Source organism: Amblyraja radiata, chromosome 3, assembly GCF_010909765.2.
Source record: "Amblyraja radiata isolate CabotCenter1 chromosome 3, sAmbRad1.1.pri, whole genome shotgun sequence".
NCBI classification, from domain to species: domain Eukaryota; kingdom Metazoa; phylum Chordata; class Chondrichthyes; order Rajiformes; family Rajidae; genus Amblyraja; species Amblyraja radiata.
The window spans coordinates 112,421,025-112,440,886 of NC_045958.1; the positions used below are offsets into that span (position 1 = coordinate 112,421,025).

At 46.5% G+C, this 19,862-nt stretch overlaps 1 protein-coding gene across 1 annotated transcript in view; it reads left to right on the plus strand.

The window, feature by feature from the left end:
- lhfpl2 (LHFPL tetraspan subfamily member 2) overlaps positions 1 to 19,862 on the plus strand; it is a 202,189-nt gene that overhangs the window by 156,070 nt on the left and 26,257 nt on the right. The window contains exon 3 of the mRNA XM_033018602.1: positions 8,772 to 9,598. Within this exon, the coding sequence (XP_032874493.1) occupies positions 9,169 to 9,598 (430 nt within the window). The 5' untranslated portion in view covers positions 8,772 to 9,168. The remainder of the gene's footprint in view (positions 1 to 8,771; positions 9,599 to 19,862) is intronic.

Sequence of the window (19,862 nt, forward strand, 5' to 3'; positions counted from 1 at the left end):
CCATAGATGCTGCTGCACCCGCTGAGTTTCTCCAGCTTTTTTGTGTACAGGCAAAAGGTATAGAAGTGTGAAAACGCACACCTCCAGATTCAGGGACAGTTTCTTCCCAGCTGTTATCAGGCAACTGTCATCCTACCACAACCAGAGAGCAGTCCTGAATGAGTATCTACCTCATTAGAGACCCTCGGACTATCCTTGATCAACTTTGCTGGCTTGATCTTGCACTAAACGTTATTCCCTTATCATGTATCTATACACTGTAGATGGCTTGACTGTAACCATGGATTGTCTTTCCGCTGACTGGTTAGCACGCAACAAAAGCTTTTCACTGCATATCGGTACATGTGACAATAAACTAAACTGATCTGATTTACTGTAAAGCTGTTGACAGAGTTTTACTGATAGCCACATGCTAGTGGGCTGTTCTTTGTCTGCCGTCTCGGAATTGAGCATTTGAACAATGCACTGATTGCAAAATAGCACTCATTGTTATGCTGGAGTACATCTCTCAGTTTAGAAACTCATGGAAACAGGCCCTTCAGCCCACACAGACCATTGATCACCCATTCACACTAGTTCTCTGCTATCCCACTTTTGCGTCCACACCCTACACACGAGGGCCAATTAGCCTTCAAGTCTGCATGTTTTTGGATTGTGGGTGGAAACCGGAGAACCTGGAGAAAACCCACACGGTCACGGGGAGAGCGTGCATGCGCAACACAGATAACGCCCGCGGTCAGGATCAAACCCAGATCTCCGGCGCTGTGAGGTGGCGGCTCGACCAGTCGTACCACTGTGCTGCCCACTGTGCCACTCTAACTTTGGCCGAGGAATAGGGTGACACGGTGGCGGAACGGTAGAGTTGCTGCCTTACAGCGCCGGTGACCACGGTAGGATCCTGACTACCAGTGCTGTCTGTACGGTGTTTGTACGTTCTCCCTGTGACAGGGTGGGTTTTCTCCGGGCGCTCCAGTTTCCTCCCACACTCCAAAGAAATACAGGTTGGTGTCCACCTTCGAGGTTGTAGGTTAATTGGCTTTGGTAAAAATGACCCCAGTGTGTGGGATAGTGGTAATGGCCGATGATCGCGTTCTCGGTTGACCGAAGGTCCTGTTTCCGTGCTGTATCTCTAGGGGTGGTGGTGGATGCAGATACGACAGTGTAATTTAAGTGGCTTTTAGATAGGCACATAGATATGCATGATATTGTGGAATATGGATGATGTAAAAGTTGTTGGACGTATACGCCGAATTTCATTAGCCTTCCGAGAAAATAGTTCAGTTTAGTTTATTGCAACGTGTGTCAAGGTACAGTGAAAAGCTTTTTGTCGCGTGCTAACCAGTCAGCGGAAAGACAATACATGATTATAATCGGGCCATTTACGGTGTACAGATACATGATAAGGGAATAACGTTTAGTGCAAGGTAAAGCCAGCAAAGTCCGATCAAAGATAGTCCAAGGGTCACCAATGAGGAAATCGAAGCGTTGTGCCTACTTGTGTCGCCCACTAAACGCTCTATCTCCTCACTGTACTCTGTCTCGTCATTGTTCAAACTCCAGTTGGTTTCTGTAGCGCTGTTAGCGTTAATCTTATCAGGAGGCGGAGGCTGTTCTAATATTTACTGCAACTGCTCTTGAGATTAGCTTTTCAACGGCAACAGTGCGAACCAGTCTTTCCCTTCCTATTGCTTAATATTGTGGTGAGCTAAGCCCAATATCAATTGGAACAAGCGGAAACAGGCCCTTCGCCCACCCGTGAGTCCGCACCGTCCAGAGATCACCCCGTACACTAGCACTAACACTATCCTCTGCACACTAGCGACAAGTTACCGAAGCAAATTAAACTACAAACCTGTACGTCTTTGGAGTGTCGGAGGAAACCGGAGCTGCCGGAGAAAAACCACACAGTCATAGGGAGAACGTACAAACTCCGTACAGCCAAACGCCCATTGTCAGGATCGAACCCGGGTCTCTGGTGCTGTACACTAGGGGCAATGTACAATTTTTACCGAAACCAAATAACCAAATTTGGGGAGAACAAAGGAGGCATTCGTTGTCGACCGCCCTTTATGTGGCGTCTCTACGCATACCTTGCAAATGTCGCTGTGACTTGTCACATGTGACAATAAAGTATTCGATCATTCATTCAAGACCTTGTTGCCCTCACCCGCTCATTCATAGGGTGGGTACGGTCGTTGGGGGAAATGACATTGCCCGTTCCTAGACCCTGTTAAAGTCCTCTGATTAGAGTCATCAGTGACATGAACCAGTGCTTTTCTTTCGCCTTGCGCACCCCACTGTTGAGTTGAGTTTATTATGACCACGTGTAGCGAGGTAGAGTGAAAAGCGTTTTGTTGCCCGCTCTCCAGTCAGTGAAAAGACTATACGTGATTACCATTTATACATGGATAGGACAGGGTTGGAGGGATATGGACCAAGCGCAGGCAGGTGGGACTAGTGTAGCTGGGACATTGTTGGCCGGTGAGGGCCTGTTTCCACACTGTATCACTCTATGGCTCTCAATGACAATCAAGCCATCCACACTGTACAGATACAGGGTAAAGGGTACAACATTTCATGCAAGACAAAGTCCAATTAAAGATAGTTGAGGTAGATGGGAGGTCAGGACCGCACTCTAGCTAGTGAGAGGACAGTTCAGTTCCCTGATAACAGCTGGGAAGAAACTGTCCCTGAATCTGGAGCTGTGTATTTTCAAATTTCTATACCTCTTGCTTCAGATATTCATCATTCTTTTTGCCCCTTCTTTTTAAGCGTTGTTTTTTTTCAGTTTACAGAGTGCTGATAATTAAGTTATAAACTCATTGAACCATACAGTGTGGAAACAAGCCCTTCTGTCCAACAACAAGCGATATGTCCCATCTATACTAGTCCCACTTGCCTGCGTTTGGCCCATATCCGACTAACCCTGTCCGATCCATGAACTGCAGATGCTGGTTTAAATCGAAGGTAGACACAAAATGCTGGAGTAACTCAGAGGGTCAGGCAGCATCTCTGGAGAACTTGGATGGGTGACATTTCAGATCACAGTCACACAGTGTGGAAACAGGTCCTTAGGCCTAACCTGCCCACACCGACCAACATGCCCCATGTGTACTAGTCCCATCTGCCTGTTTTTGGCTCATATCCATCAAACCTATTCTATGCACATACCTGTCTAAATTGCTTCTTAAACATTACGATAGTCTCCGGACGATAGTCATATCCCTTAACTCCGCTATCCCTTAAAAACTCTGTCTAACTCTCTTTGTAAACATCCAGAGAACCAGCCTCCACCGCCCTCTGAGGCGGAGAATTCCACACTCTCTGTGTGAACAAGTGTTTCCTTATTTCCGTTCAAAATGGCTTACCCCTTATTCTTAAACTGTGGCCCCTGGTCCTGGACTCCCCCAACATCGGGAACATGTTTCCTGCCTCTAACGTGTCCAAACCCTTAACAATCTTATATGTTTCAAGAAGATATCCTCTCATCCTTCTAAACTCCAGAGTATACAAGCCCAGCCACTCCATTCTATGAGCATATGACAGTCCCGCCATCCCGGGAATTAACCTGGTGTATAGATCAGTCATGATTGAATGGCAGAGTAGACTTGATGTGCCAAATGGCCTAATTCTGCACCTATATCTTATGAAGGTATAAATATGTGTACGCTGGGGAGGGTGGGTAAGAGAGGGAAGGGTATTTATTACTGAAAATTGGAGAATTCAATAGGTTGGAGGTGGCCCATTGAGGTAAACTTACCTATATTTTGTCTTCCTTTTTGAGCATGAATGGGGAGAAACCAGCAGAGATTTTTATTTTTATTAATTCCACCCTCATCCACTGAATCTGATGACGGAAAAGGCAGCTGAGCCTGAGTCATAGAGTGATACAGCGTGGAAACAGATGCTTCAGCCCAACTTGCCCACACCGACCAACATGTCCCAGCGACACCAGTCCCACCTGCCTGCACTTGGTCCATATCCCTCCAAACACGTCCTATTCATGTACCTGTCTAAGTGTGTTTTTATTAATGTTGTGATAGTAACTACCTCCTCCGGCAGCTCACTCTATACACAGGGCACCGATCCAGTGCCGGCAGCTCGCTCTATACACAGGGCACCGATCCAGTGCTGGCAGCTCACTCTATACACAGGGCACCGATCCAGTGCCGGCAGCTCACTCTATACACAGGGCACCGATCCAGTGCCGGCAGCTCGCTCTATACACAGGGCACCGATCCAGTGCCGGCAGCTCGTTCTATACACAGGGCACCGATCCAGTGCCGGCAGCTGAAAACGCACACCTCCAGATTCAGGGACAGTTTCAGGCAACTGTCATCCTACCACAACCAGAGAGTAGCCCTGAATGAGTATCTACCTCATTAGAGACCCTCTGACTTTGCTGGCTTGATCTTGCACTGAACGTTATTCCCTTATCATGTATCTATACACTGTAGATGGCTTGACTGTAATCATGGATTGTCTTTCCGCTGACTGGTTAGCACGCAAGAAAAGCTTTTCACTGCATATCGGTACATGTGACAATAAACTAAACTGAACTGATTTACTGTAAAGTTGTTGACAGAGTTTTACTGATAGCCACATGCTAGCGGGCTGTTCTTTGTCTGCCGTCTCGGAATTGAGCATTTGAAAAATGTACTGATTGCAAAATAGCACTCATTGTTATGCTGGAGTACATCTCTCAGTTTATAAACTCATGGAAACAGGCCCTTCAGCCCACACAGACCATTGCTCACCCATTCACACTAGTTCTCTGCTATCCCACTTTTGCGTCCACACCCTACACACGAGGGCCAATTAGCCTTCAAGTCTGCATGTTTTTGGATTGTGGGTGGAAACCGGAGAACCTGGAGAAAACCCACACGGTCACGTGGAGAACGTGCATGCGCAACACAGATAACGCCCGCGGTCAGGATCGAACCCAGATCACCGGCGCTGTGAGGTGGCGGCTCGACCTGCCGTACCACTGTGCTGCCCACTGTGCCACTCTAACTTTGGCCGAGGAATAGGGTGACACAGTGGCAGCAACGGTAGAGTTGCTGCCTTACAGCGCCGGTGACCAAGGTAGGATCCTGACTACCAGTGCTGTCTGTACGGTGTTTGTACGTTCTCCCTGTGACAGGGTGGGTTTTCTCCGGGCGCTCCAGTTTCCTCCCACACTCCAAAGAAATACAGGTTGGTGTCCACCTTCGAGGTTGTAGGTTAATTGGCTTCGGTAAAAATGTCCCCAGTGTGTGGGATAGTAGTAATGGCCGATGATCGCGTTCTCGGTTGACCGAAGGTCCTGTTTCCGTGCTGTATCTCTAGGGGTGGTGGTGGATGCAGATACGACAGTGTAATTTAAGTGGCTTTTAGATAGGCGCATAGATATGCATGATATTGTGGAATATGGATGATGTAAAAGTTGTTGGACGTATACGCCGAATTTCATTAGCCTTCCGAGAAAATAGTTCAGTTTAGTTTATTGCAACGTGTGTCGAGGTACAGTGAAAAGCTTTTTGTCGCGTGCTAACCAGTCAGCGGAAAGACAATACATGATTACAATCGAGCCATTTACGGTGCACAGATACATGATAAGGGAATAACGTTTAGTGCAAGGTAAAGCCAGTAAAGTCCGATCAAAGATAGTCCGAGGGTCACCAATGAGGAAATCGAAGCGTTGTGCCTACTTGTGTCGCCCACTAAACGCTCTATCTCCTCACTGTACTCTGTCTCGTCATTGTTCAAACTCCAGTTGGTTTCTGTAGCGCTGTTAGCGTTAATCTTATCAGGAGGCGGAGGCTGTTCTAATATTTACTGCAACTGCTCTTGAGATTAGCTTTTCAACGGCAACAGTGCGAACCAGTCTTTCCCTTCCTATTGCTTAATATTGTGGTGAGCTAAGCCCAATATCAATTGGAACAAGCAGAAACAGGCCCTTCGCCCACCCGTGAGTCCGTACCGTCCAGCGATCACCCCGTACACTAGCACTAACACTATCCTCTGCACACTAGCGACAAGTTACCGAAGCAAATTAAACTACAAACCTGTACGTCTTTGGAGTGTCGGAGGAAACCGGAGCTGCCGGAGGAAAACCACACAGTCATAGGGAGAACGTACAAACTCCGTACAGCCAAACGCCCATTGTCAGGATCGAACCCGGGTCTCTGGTGCTGTACACTAGGGACAATGTACAATTTTTACCGAAACCAAATAGCCAAATTTGGGGAGAACAAAGGAGGCATTCTTTGTCGACGCCCTTTATGTGGCGTCTCTTTGCATACCTTGCAAATGTCGCTGTGACTTGTCACATGTGACAATAAAGTATTCGATCATTCATTCAAGACCTTGTTGCCCTCACCCGCTCATTCATAGGGTGGGTACGGTCGTTGGGGGAAATGACATTGCCCGTTCCTAGACCCTGTTAAAGTCCTCTGATTAGAGTCATCAGTGACATGAACCAGTGCTTTTCTTTCGCCTTGCGCACCCCACTGTTGAGTTGAGTTTATTATGACCACGTGTAGCGAGGTAGAGTGAAAAGCTTTTTGTTGCCCGCTCTCCAGTCAGCGGAAAGACAATACGTGATTACCATTTATACATGGATAGGACAGGGTTGGAGGGATAAGGACCAAGCGCAGGCAGGTGGGACTAGTGTAGCTGGGACATTGTTGGCCGGTGAGGGCCTGTTTCCACACTGTATCACTCTATGGCTCTCAATGACAATCAAGCCATCCACACTGTACAGATACAGGGTAAAGGGTACAACATTTCATGCAAGGCAAAGTCCAATTAAAGATGGTTGAGGTAGATGGGAGGTCAGGACCGCATTCTAGCTAGTGAGAGGACAGTTCAGTTCCCTGATAACAGCTGGGAAGAAACTGTCCCTGAATCTGGAGCTGTGCATTTTTACCTCTTGCTTCAGATATTCATCATTCTTTTTGCCCCTTCTTTTTAAGCGTTTTTTTTTCAGTTTACAGAGTGCTGATAATTAAGTTATAAAGTCATTGAACCATACAGTGTGGAAACAAGCCCTTCTGTCCAACAACAAGCGATATGTCCCATCTATACTAGTCCCACTTGCCTGCGTTTGGCCCATATCCGACTAACCCTGTCCAATCCATGAACTGCAGATGCTGGTTTAAATCGAAGGTAGACACAAAATGCTGGAGTAACTCAGAGGGTCAGGCAGCATCTCTGGAGAACTTGGATGGGTGACATTTCAGATCACAGTCACACAGTGTGGAAACAAGTCGTTCGGCCTAACCTGCCCACACCGACCAACATGCCCCATGTGTACTAGTCCCATCTGCCTGTTTTTGGCTCATATCCATCAAACCTATTCTATGCACATACCTGTCTAAATTGCTTCTTAAACATTACGATAGTCTCCGGACGATAGTCATATCCCTTAACTCCGCTATCCCTTAAAAACTCTGTCTAACTCTCTTTGTAAACATCCAGAGAACCAGCCTCCACCGCCCTCTGAGGCAGAGAATTCCACACTCTGTGTGAAAAAGTGTTTCCTTATTTCCGTTCTAAATGGCTTACCCCTTATTCTTAAACTGTGGCCCCTGGTCCTGGACTCCCCCAACATCGGGAACATGTTTCCTGCCTCTAACGTGTCCAAACCCTTAACAATCTTATATGTTTCAAGAAGATACCCTCTCATCCTTCTAAACTCCAGAGTATACAAGCCCAGCCACTCCATTCTATGAGCATATGACAGTCCCGCCATCCCGGGAATTAACCTGGTGTATAGATCAGTCATGATTGAATGGCAGAGTAGACTTGATGTGCCAAATGGCCTAATTCTGCACCTATATCTTATGAAGGTATAAATATGTGTACACTGGGGAGGGTGGGTAAGAGAGGGAAGGGTATTTATTACTGAAAATTGGAGAATTCAATAGGTTGGAGGTGGCCCATTGAGGTAAACTTACCTATATTTTGTCTTCCTTTTTGAGCATGAATGGGGAGAAACCAGCAGAGATTTTTCTTTTTATTAACTCCACCCTCATCCACTGAATCTGATGACGGAAAAGGCAGCTGAGCCTGAGTCATAGAGTGATACAGCGTGGAAACAGATGCTTCAGCCCAACTTGCCCACACCGACCAACATGTCCCAGCGACACCAGTCCCACCTGCCTGCACTTGGTCCATATCCCTCCAAACACGTCCTATTCATGTACCTGTCTAAGTGTGTTTTTATTAATGTTGTGATAGTAACTACCTCCTCCGGCAGCTCGTTCTACACACAGGGCACCGATCCAGTGCCGGCAGCTCGTTCTATACACAGGGCACCGATCCAGTGCCGGCAGCTCGTTCTATACACAGGGCACCGATCCAGTGCCGGCAGCTCGCTCTATACACAGGGCACCGATCCAGTGCCGGCAGCTCGTTCTATACACAGGGCACCGATCCAGTGCCGGCAGCTCGTACTCATTCATTCATTGCCTGATTATGTGGAACAATTTTCCACAAAGAAAACGCTGCAGTTCTGGGAATAGTAAGAGGAAACCTGTTTTTTGAATCGAGTTCCCAAATTGCAGCAATCGGTGAAAGAGCAGGGAGCTGCGGTTGCCCAGGCAACAAAGAAGCACAGGACACATTCGAGTGTTGGAAGTTCCGAGCCAGCTCTTTGCTTGCCAACCTCTGGCTCCGACGTTTATGAGTATTGCTTCATGAGGTGACGTGTAAGTCGGATCACTTTCCCCTCTCGCGGGCGGGGTTGCTGCTAATCTGACGCTTGTTCTCTCTCCTCCTCCTCCTAGGTGTGTGTTTTACGACGGATAATGAACAGGATTGCGGGCAGACCTTGAAATGTCCCCTCGTGTGATGTGACGTTGCGGGCTGGCCTGCACGCCGATAAAGAGGCGCAAAAACGTACCGACCTAAAGCAGTCGGCGGACAAGAACCAGGAAGAGTGTCACCTGGACAACCAGCAACTCCTAAGATAACCCAGTTTGGTCAATGAGCAGATCTGAAGAATTTTGTGGCATTTATTTGGTTTCTCTTTGTTGGAGGAGGGATTTGCCGTGCAGTGTGGAGAGTATTGAGGGACGTTTAATTCAACGTTAGCTGACACGTACTTGCTGGGAGATTTTCCTGGGGTCAGGCAGCTCGGGAAAGGGCGTGCCCCCCCCCCTCCCCCCCGCCTGGGATTGAACCATGTGCCATGTGATTGTGACCTGCCGCTCCATGCTGTGGACACTGCTGAGCATCGTGGTGGCCTTCGCCGAACTCATCGCCTTCATGAGCGCCGACTGGCTGGTGGGCAGGCCCCGGGCGAACGGCACCCTTCCGCCTGCCAACCGCTCCGGCGCGCTGACTGACCCCTACCGCCCGACCCTGGGCATCTACAGCCGCTGCCTCAAGCTGTCGCACCTGGTCAGCGTGAAGCGCGGCAGCCTGTGCGGCCCCTACGCCGAGAGCTTCGGCGAGATCGCCAGCGGATTCTGGCAGGCCACCGCCATCTTCCTGGTGACGGGGATCCTCATCCTCTGCGCCGTGGCGTTCGTGTCCGTCTTCACCATGTGCGTGCAGAGTTTCCTGAAGAAGAGCATTTTTAACATTTGTGGGTTACTACAGGGAATTGCAGGTAAGTGCGGGAAAGGCCACGAGTGCCGTTCAACACCGAAGATAGAACGGCACGGTGGCGCAACGGTAGAGTTGCTGCCTCGCAGCGCCGGAGACCCGCGGTCAATCCTGACTACGGTGCCTGGGTGCTGTCTGTACGGAGTTTGTACGTTCTCCCCGTGACCCGTGTGGGTCTTCCCCAGAAGCTCTGCAGTTTCCTCCCACACGCCAAAGACGTGCAGGTTTGTAGGTTAACTGGCTTGGCATCATTGTAAATTGTCCCTAGTGTGTGCAGGATAGTGTTAATATGCGGGGATCGCTGGTCGGGACGGACCCAGTGGGCCGAAAGGCCTGTTTCTCCAAAATCTCTAAACTGACAAAAAATTGCTGGAATAACACAGCAGAGCGGGCCGTATCTGGGAGAAAAGGAATAGGTGACGTTTCGGGTCAAGACCCTTCTTCAGACTGAGAGTTGTTGAGAATTGGAGGTGATAACGAAGGAATCCAGGTATGTGGATTGTAGAACTGACAGGACGACTAGGGTGGGCTGAGGGGCGGAGGGAGAGAGAATGTAGGGGTGACTTGAAATTAGAGAAATCAATGTTCATACCATTGGGTTGTAAGCAAAATATGAGGTGCTGTTCCTCCAATTTGCACTGGGCCTCACTCTAATAGTGGAGGAGGCCCAGGACAGAAAGGTCAGCGTGGGAGATGGCGTAGGCCAACGCCTTTTTCCTACCTAGAGTTCCCCCTCCATTACTGGAGAAGGGTCTCGACTCGAAACGTCACCCATTCCTTTTCTCCAGAGATGCTGTCTGACCCGCTGAATTACTCCAGCAATTTTGTGTCTATCTGCGGGTACGTTTAACTCCAAATGGTTTGGTCACTAAACCATCACAGACATCTTAGGAATTTTAGTTTAGTTTAGAGATACAGCTCGGAAACAGACCACCAAATGTGCGTGGACCAGCGATTCCTGCACACTAACGCTATCCTCGGCTTATACTCGCTAGAATTTAGAAGATTGAGGGGGGATCTTATAGAAACTTACAAAATTCTTAAGGGGTTGGACAGGCTAGATGCAGGAAGATTGTTCCCGATGTTGGGGAAGTCCAGGACAAGGGGTCACAGCTTAAGGATAAGGGGGAAATCCTTTAAGACCGAGATGAGAAAAACATTTTTCACGCTGAGAGTGGTGAATCTCTGGAACTCTCTGCCACAGAGGGTAGTTGAGGCCAGTTCATTGGCTATATTTAAGAGGGCGTTAGATGTGGCTCTTGTGGCTGTAGGGATCAGGGGGTATGGAGAGAAGGCAGATACGGGATACTGAGTTGGATGATCAGCCATGCTCATATTGAATGGCGGTGCAGGCTCGTAGGGCCGAATGGCCTACTCCTGCACCTATTTTCTATGTATCTATGTATCCACCACACACTAGGGACACTTTACATTTACACCAAGCCAATTAGCCTATAAACTCGAATGTCTTTGGAGTGTGGGAGGAAAACGAAGATCTCGGAGGAAACCCACGCAGGTTATGGGGAGAACGTACAAACTCCGTACAGACAGCACCCGTAGTCAGGATCGAACCCGGGTCTCTGGCGCTGTAAGCGCTGTTAGGCAGCGACTCTACCATTGCACCACCGCACCGTACCAGCCTAAATTCTTTGTTTTTCAGGAAGGTTACATATGGAAATATATCTTTAAATTCCATCTTGATACTAACTGTTGTCACTAACGTATAGGGTGGTTTCAGCCGGGGGAAAGTGTGTAAACCAACTGAGAAGTGAGTGACGACCAGACTTCTTGTATCCAGGACTTATTTTTGGATTATTTGTAGGTCTTGCTGAAATTTGCACTGAATATTACTACACAGATGATCAAGATTTAGACTTTTGCGATACAGCCTGGAAACAGACCCTTCGGCCCAGCCGAATCCGCGCCCAGCATGATCACCCCGCACACTAGCACTACACACAGGGGACGTTTTACAATTTCACCGAAGCCAATTAACTTACAAACCTGTGCATCTTTCGAATGTGGGAGGAAACCGGAGCACCCGGAGGAAACCCAAGCAGGTCACGGGGGGAGAACGTACAATCTCCGTACACACAGCACCAGTGGTCAGGATGGAACCCGGGTCTCTGGCGCTGTAAGGCAGCGACTCGACCGCTGCCCCTCCGCGCCGCCCCCTGAACACATGCTATTTTGTCCAAGGGCTGCACTCCACCTGACCTCTCGTACAATGCGCATTGTTCACAGTTCCTTCCTCGAAAGATAAAACAACCTTAAAATACAATGTCTCAAATGTATTTCCAGCATGTTGTGCGCTCTGCACTGCGGCTCAACAGAGAGAATGAGAGACGGCAGTGCCTGGTGCTGTTTTGTTTCCTTCACCACGACAAGGAAGCGAGCTAAGCCTTAGTTTAGTTTAGTTTAGTTCATTGTCACGTGTACCGAGGTTCAGTGGAAAGCTTCGGTTGCGTGCTAACCAGTCAGCGGAAAGACAATACATGATTACAATTGTGCTAACCACAGTGTACAGATACATGATCAAGGGAATAATGTGAATAACGTTTAGGGCAAGATACACCCAGTAAACTTAAGAACTATGATGCAGATTTGATCATAAGAGGTAGGAGCAGAATTCGGCCATTCGGCCCATCAAGTCTACTCCGCCGTCCAATCATGGCTGATCTATCTCTCCCTCCTAACCCCATTTTCCTGCCTTCTCCCCATAACCTCTGACACCCGTACTAATCAAGAATCTATCTGAAGATCATAATTGGTTTGATTTCATTTGTTGGTACTTTAAATTTTTGGTGAGTCTCGCTGTACTTAAATTCCATGCACATGTGTGGAGAGCGTGCAGAAGTGGTTTGTCCGATAGCTGCCAGGATTAGGGAGTATCAGATACTATCAGAGGCTGAGAAGTGTGGACAGGGTAGACAGTCAGAACCTCTTCCCTGCGTGGAAATGTGAAATAGCTTTGTGAGAGGGACACCGTTCAAAGGGGGTTGGTGATAGGTGCCTGGAACCAGCTGCCATGGTTGGCGGTGGAGGCAGATATGATAGTGGCATTCAAGGCCTTTAATTAGGTGTGGAATGAATCATGTGCAGGGACATGAGATTAGTTTATGTTGGAATTAAGTTCTGTGCAAACATTGTGGGCTGAAGGACGTGCTTCTGTGGTGAATTGTTTAATGTTAGTTTAGTTTAGACACACAACAGGCCCTTCGGCCCACCAAGTCCATGCTGACCAACAATCACCCGTTCCACGTTGTCCCAGTTTCTCGTCCCACACACTAGGGGCAAATTTTTTATTTTTTTTAAATATTTTTTTTAGAAGCAATGTGCATACATAATAATCATGGTATATAACATCTCTTTTTTTTTTTTTGATAGAAAAGAAAGAATGAAAAAAGAGAAGCTTGAGGATAGTAGTGATGGGTAGGGCGCAATAATTGACGGTTAGTGATTGATAATTAGACTGCGTCCTTAGAAGTGTAGAAAAAAAAGCCCCGAAAATAAAAGGGCCTTAAGAAAAGAAAGGAAATAAGAAGAAAATGCAAAAAAGATAGAACTAAACAGGAAAGATAGGGAATGTGCCTAATTCATAACGTTACACACCCCTCACCTAGTTCTAAAACGGTTACTTTCCAGGGTTATGTTGCACCATATTACACTTGTAATAAATCAATGAAAGGCGACCATATCTTGAAGAATTGTTCTGGTGTTCCCGCTAGAACAAGACACTAGGGGCAATTTACAGAAGCCAATTCACCTACAAATGCTGCCCGGATTAGAGAGTACCTCTAATCTCCACATTCTCCTCACTCACTCACAATTTCCTCTTCCCTGAGCCAGGGGCACTGAGAACAGTGGTGGTATTCACCTTCCTCGCCGTCCCAGCTTAGTCGCTACCCAGTGCCAGCTGGGATCCAACCTGCCACCCACCCCACTGACAACATGGGCTTTGCTTGGACTTTGTGCTTCAGTTCTTAAGCAATAGATTGTCAGACCACAGGTGGGTGTGGTGGGAACATAGTTGTCGATTGAGTGTTCCAACAGAAGAAAATAAATCAGCAGCGTGGGAAGGTAGTGTTGCAACCACTGCCCAGAGGCGATATTTGAGAATACCGAATGATTTTATGCGGAACACAGCTAACTATTTAGTACAGAGAATGGATTAACTCTCCCACTGCCAGAACAGATGCAGTGGCAGATGCAGTATAATATAGATAAATGTGAGGTTATCCACTTTGGTGGCAAAAACAAGGGGGCAGATTATTATCTCAATGGGGTTAGGTTAGGTAAGTGGGAGGTGCAGCGAAACCTGGGCGTCCTTGTACACCGGTCACTGAAAGTTGGCGTGCAGGTTCAGCAGGCAGTCAAGAAAGCTAATGGAATGTTGGCCTTCATAACAAGAGGATTTCAGTAGAGGAGCAGAGAGGTTCTTCTGCAGTTGTATAGGGCTCTGGTAAGACCACATCTGGAGTATTGTGTACAGTTTTGGTCTCCTAATTTGAGGAATGACATCCTTGTGATTGAGGCAGTGCAGCGTAGGTTCACGAGATTGATCCCTGGGATGGCGGGACTGTCATATGAGGAAAGATTGAAAAAACTGGGCTTGTATTCACTGGGGTTTAGAAGGATGAGGGGATATCTTATAGAAACATATAAAATTATAAAAGGACTGGACAAGCTAGATGCAGGAAAAATGTTCCCAATGTTGGGCGAGTCCAGAACCTGGGTGCCACAGTCTTAGAATAAAGGGGAGGTCATTTAAGACTGAGGTGAGAAGAAACTTTTTCACCCAGAGAGTTGTGAATTTGTGGAATTCCCTGCCACAGAGGGCAGTGGAGGCCAAATCACTGGATGGATTTAAGAGAGAGTTAGATAGAGCTCTAGGGGCTAGTGGAGTAAAGGGATATGGGGAGAAGGCAGGCACGGGTTATTGATTGGGGACGATTAGCCATGATCGCAATGAATGGTGGTGCTGGCTCGAAGGGCCGAATGGCCTCCTCCTGCACCTATTGTCTATGTTTCCATGTAACAGCATATTATCTATAATACATAACATAATTAAGTTATGATATGAATCTTTAGACTTTTAGACTTTAGAGCTACTGCATAGAAACAGGCCCTTCAGCCCATCAAGTCAGTGCTAACAATTGATCACCTATACATTGTTCTGTCCGACACATTTGGGGACAATTTACCGATGCCAATTAACCTACAAGCCTGCACGCCCTTGGAGTGTGGGAGGAAACCAGAGCACCCAGAGAAAATCCATGCGGTCACAGGGAGAACGTGCAAACTCCACACAGACAGGACCTCTGCCCACTGCACCACCGTGACACCCATCTTGGATTGGATTTGGCCCCATCTTTTTTCTCTACCAAAGAAATCAATTTCAAGCAGTTAAATCCTTTGGTCATTGGTATGTCTGAGTTGATACATCGTTTTACTCCTGCACCTATTTTTTATGTTTCTGTGATAAGGGAATAACATTTAGTGCAAGGTAAAGCCAGCAAAGTCCGACTAAGAATAGTCCGAGGGTCACCAAAGAAGTAGATAATAGCTCAGCACTGCTCTCTGGTTGTGGTAGGATGATTCAGTTGCCTGATAACAGCTGGGAAGAAACTGTCCCTGAATCTGGAGGTGTTCGTTTTCTCACTTCTGTACCTTTTGCCTGATGGGAGAGGGAAGAAGATGGAGTGGCCAGGGTGAGACTCATCCTTGATTATGCTGCTGGCCTTGCCAAGGCAGCGTGAGGTATAAATGTATTCAATAGAAGGGAGGTTGGTTTGTGTGATGGTCTGGGCTGCGTCCACAATTTGCTGCAATGGTCTTGGATGGAGCTGTTCCCCAAACCAAGCTGTGATGCGTCCTGATAAAATGCTTCCTATAGTGCATCTGTAGAAGTTGGTGATAATTGTAGGGGACACGCCAAACTTCCTCAGCCTTCTAAGGAAGTAGAGGCGCTGGTGGTGTGCTTTCTTGGTCGTTGCTTCAATATGGGTGGTGCAGGAGAAGTTGTTGGCGATACTGACTCTTGGGAATTTGAGGTTTTCAACCATCTCTACTTCGGCACCATCAATGCAAACCGGGGTGTGTGTACCGCTTCACTTCCTGAAGACGATCACTATCGTCTCGACACGAAGTTCGCGATCTCCTTCCTGTACTCCATCTCATCATTATGTGACATCCGGCCCACAGTGGTGGTGTCGTCTGTGAATTTTCAGAATGCATACAGATCTTGGCCATTGTGGCTTCTTCCCTGCTATTATCAGACCACTGGATGTTCCTCCCACAATCTAGGGCGTTATCCTAATCTTCTGACACATTTCATGGTGGACTTTGCACTTTTTTTTATCTGCACTCTCTCTGTAACCATAACTGTGTAACACCACAGTATATCCTGCCCGCTGGTATTTCTCCCTTTGCATGGCACAGTGCAATTATTTATGACTACTTTGTACCCATATATAATATAATTTGATTAGATAGCATGCAAAGCTTCACATGTGAGAAAAATAACCAATGCCAACGCCAATGTTAATATAACCCCTTTGTGTTTCTTAGTGATCTTTGGCAGTTTCATAGTTGGTGCTAATATATACTGTTTTATAAATGGGCAGCATAGTGGCGCAGCGGTAGAGTTGCTGGCTTCCAGCACCAGAGACCTAGGTTCAATCCTGACTACGGGCGCTGTCTGTACAGAGTTTGTACGTTCTCCCAGTGACCGCGTGGGTGTTCTCTGGGTGACCCGGTTTCCAGTTACCTCCCGCTTTCCAAGGATGTACCGGTTTGTAGGTTAATTGGCTTCTGTAAATTGTCCCCAGAGTGTAGGATAGAACCAGTTATTGGGGATCGCTGGTCGGCACAGACATGGTGGGCCAAAGGGCCTGTATCTCCAAAACCGAAACTAAACTGAAAACAAAAATGCATGTGTATGAATGGATATTTATTTGGTATTTTAGTCGCCAAAGCAGAATGGACTTTCCATGTCAAATTACCTGGGACTAATTATGAAACTTATAATAACCGAATGATCAATGAAATACATGTATTTCTCCAATTTATCCTTCTGATAATCTAAATCCTTTTGATGGATTTAAGAGAGAGTTAGATAGAGCTCTAGTGGCTAGTGGAGTCAAGGGATATGGGGAGAAGGCAGGCACGGGTTATTGATTGGGGACGATCAGCCATGATCACAATAAATGGCGGTGCTGGCTCAAAGGGCCGAATGTCCTCCTCCTGCACCTATTTTCTATGTTTCTAATTACATAAACAGGGTCTGTTTAATCTGTCACCTCAAAGCTATTTAGCGGCTCCTATTTTGGCCCTTCTAATCGCCCGCGAGTTCTTTCTTCCCTTCGTTATACTCCTCAAAGGCACTGTCTGATTCCATCTTCTTAAACTTTGCAAGTTCTTCCTTTTTAATCTCAAAATGTCCAACCTCTTTGATATCTAAGGTTCCTTTACCTTGTATTTCTTCACCCCTCTCTACTCCTCACTAGAAGATGCAGGTTTGCAGGTTAAATGTGAAGGAAGGAACTGCAGATGCTGGTTTAAATCGAAGATAGACACAAAATGCTGGAGTAACTCAGCGGGTCAGTCAGCATCTCTGGAGAAAAGGAATAGATGACATTTTGGGTTGAGACCCTTCTTCAGAATGAGAGTCAGGGGAAAGGGAAATGTATCTTTAACTTCAAGTAACCCATGCATCCCTTCGGTCTCCATCCCTTCCTCACCCTAGTCGTTGTACCAGTTTCACTGTCGCCCTGCTGAGTTTCATTGTCTGTATAACTCGTTATCAATGAGCCCACAGCCAACAATGGACCATTGTGGGCTCCACCTTTCCTTGATCATCGTTACTTTTTTGTCTATCTCCCATTCATTTGTTCCACATCTCTCTACATCACCGTCTATATCTCTCGTTTGCCGTTTCCCTGAAGGGCCTCGACCCGAAGCATCACCTATTCTTTTTCTCCAGAGATGCTGCCTGACCCGCTGAGTTACTCCAGCTTTTTGTGTCGATCTTTGATTTGCAGGTTTTTTTTTTTTTTTTTTTTTTTTTTTTTTTTTTTTTTTTTTCGGTAAATTACAATAACACACAACACATATATCTTAATACATTTTTTGTACCGCTTCATTTTTTTTTTTTTTTTTTTAAAGCTTTAAGAAAAAGATAGAAGTAAGGAAAGTAAAGAAGGTGCGCAAGAGTTGTGAAGTGCAGAAGAGTGTTGGGAAAAGAAAGCCCCTTAGAAAAGAAGTTAGAGAAGGAAGTAAAGTAAGAAAGTAGACCCTAGAAAAGAAAGAAAAAGAAAGTAAGGACAATCGCTCTATTATAACATTAAACTCCGCAGAAAGACTACCAACCAAGTCTGTTTTTGTTGTTTTATCTCCCAATGCCAGGTCCTGATACCATTTATTTATTTATTTATTTTTTTAAAATTACTATTGCACCTCATGCTTGTAATAGGTCCATAAACGTAGACCACGTCTTTTGGAATTGGTTTGCTTTATCTGCTAAGAGGAATCTCATCTCTTCCAGATGTAATGTTTCAAACATATTTGATATCCACATTTTTATTGTTGGTGTGGGCGCATTTTTCCAGAATTTAAGTATGAGCTTTTTTCCCATTATTAGCCCGTTGATTTGCAGGTTAATTGGCCTTTGCAAATTGCTCCTCTAACGTGTAGGGAGTGGGTGAGATGGTGGGATAACATAGAACTAGTGTGAATGGGCGATCGATGGTCGGTGCGTCGATGGTTGGTGGGGGTGAAGGGCCTGTTTTCCATGCTCTATCTTTCAGTCAATCGATGAAAAGCTTGCTTAAAGTTGCTTAAAAGAAAACCTTCCCCTTGGACTACAATCGTACAATGCCACATAAGCAACTGGAGAAAGGAAATGACAAAGTAAAGGTCAAACCTCAACACTCACATCTCACCATAGATCCTGCAGTTTCCACACATGAGCCACTCCATGGCAACCTAAGTCCCACACACTTGGTGCTATGACTCATTGTATAAACATCGACTAGGTTTATACGTTTGTTCAATTTTTAATCTTTAATGAACTAAACTTTAAAACATTTGCTTTTGAACACACGCCATATGCCCATCTTGCAGAATGTTTCCGGGAGGAGATGACCTTCTATAGTTTTAATTTAGTTTAGAGAATGCAGCCATCGATCACCCGTTCACACTAGTTCCATGTTAGGGCAGCGCAGCAGAGCAGCGGTAGAGTTGCTGCCTGAAGGGCCTGTCCCACTTTCACGGACGAGTTATTCACGAATTCTCCCGAGTTTTCCCCTTGATTCAAACTCGCAGAATGTTCGCAACGAGTCCCGTATTTGACTGCTACTATTTGTCCCTTATTTTGACCTTTTGTCCCTTATTTGGGAGTGAGAAAATCGACAACCCTAACTGGCACCCTAAAGGAAGAAAGATTTTGGATTTTAAAGTTGCATTGTACAGAACTCTGACAGCGGGCATCCCTCTCAATGCTGCAGGGATATTCCTGTTGTTTAAAGGTCCTTGAGTCTCTGTAGTTAACCTGGGGGCAATGACCTCCTCAGCAGAGATGAGGGTGTGACCTTCAACCCAGGTTTTCTCCCCAGCACATAAAGAGTCGGTTGAAATAGTCCCGAGTGTTTAATTGCTAGAAGTACCCACAAGGAACAATAAAATTAGTACTTGTCTGCAGTTTAACAGCCCAGTAAATGCAATGACGCAAAGATAATATATCATAATCAAAAGTACAATAAAGCTACATTAAGGTAACCATAATGGTGCAAAAACCAAAGTCCATATTTGCAGTCAAAGACACAGCCCATAGAAACCCAAACACGCTAAGGTTAGTGCTGTGTAGTATCAAAGAGCCATATGTTTGTGGGAAGATGCTGTTCCTGAACCTGGTGGTCAAGGTTTTCAGGCTCGTGTACCTTTTAGCCCGATGGTCGTAGTGGAACGAGAGTGTGGCCAGGATGGTGTGCGTCTTTGATGATATTGGATGCCTTTTTGAGGTGGTGCCTCCCGTGGATCCCTGCGATGGTGGGGAGGTCAGTACCCAGGGTGGACCAGGCAGTGTCTATCACTCTCTAGTCAGTATTCTCTCTCCTGTACACCTGTAGAGGATGGATGGAGCATTAATTCACACACAGAATCTTCTCAGGTCTCTAAGGAAGTAGAAGCATTGATGAGGTTACTTTTTGCTTAGAATCAGAGTGGTACAGTATAGAAACAGGCCCTTTAGCCCAACTTGCCCACATCGA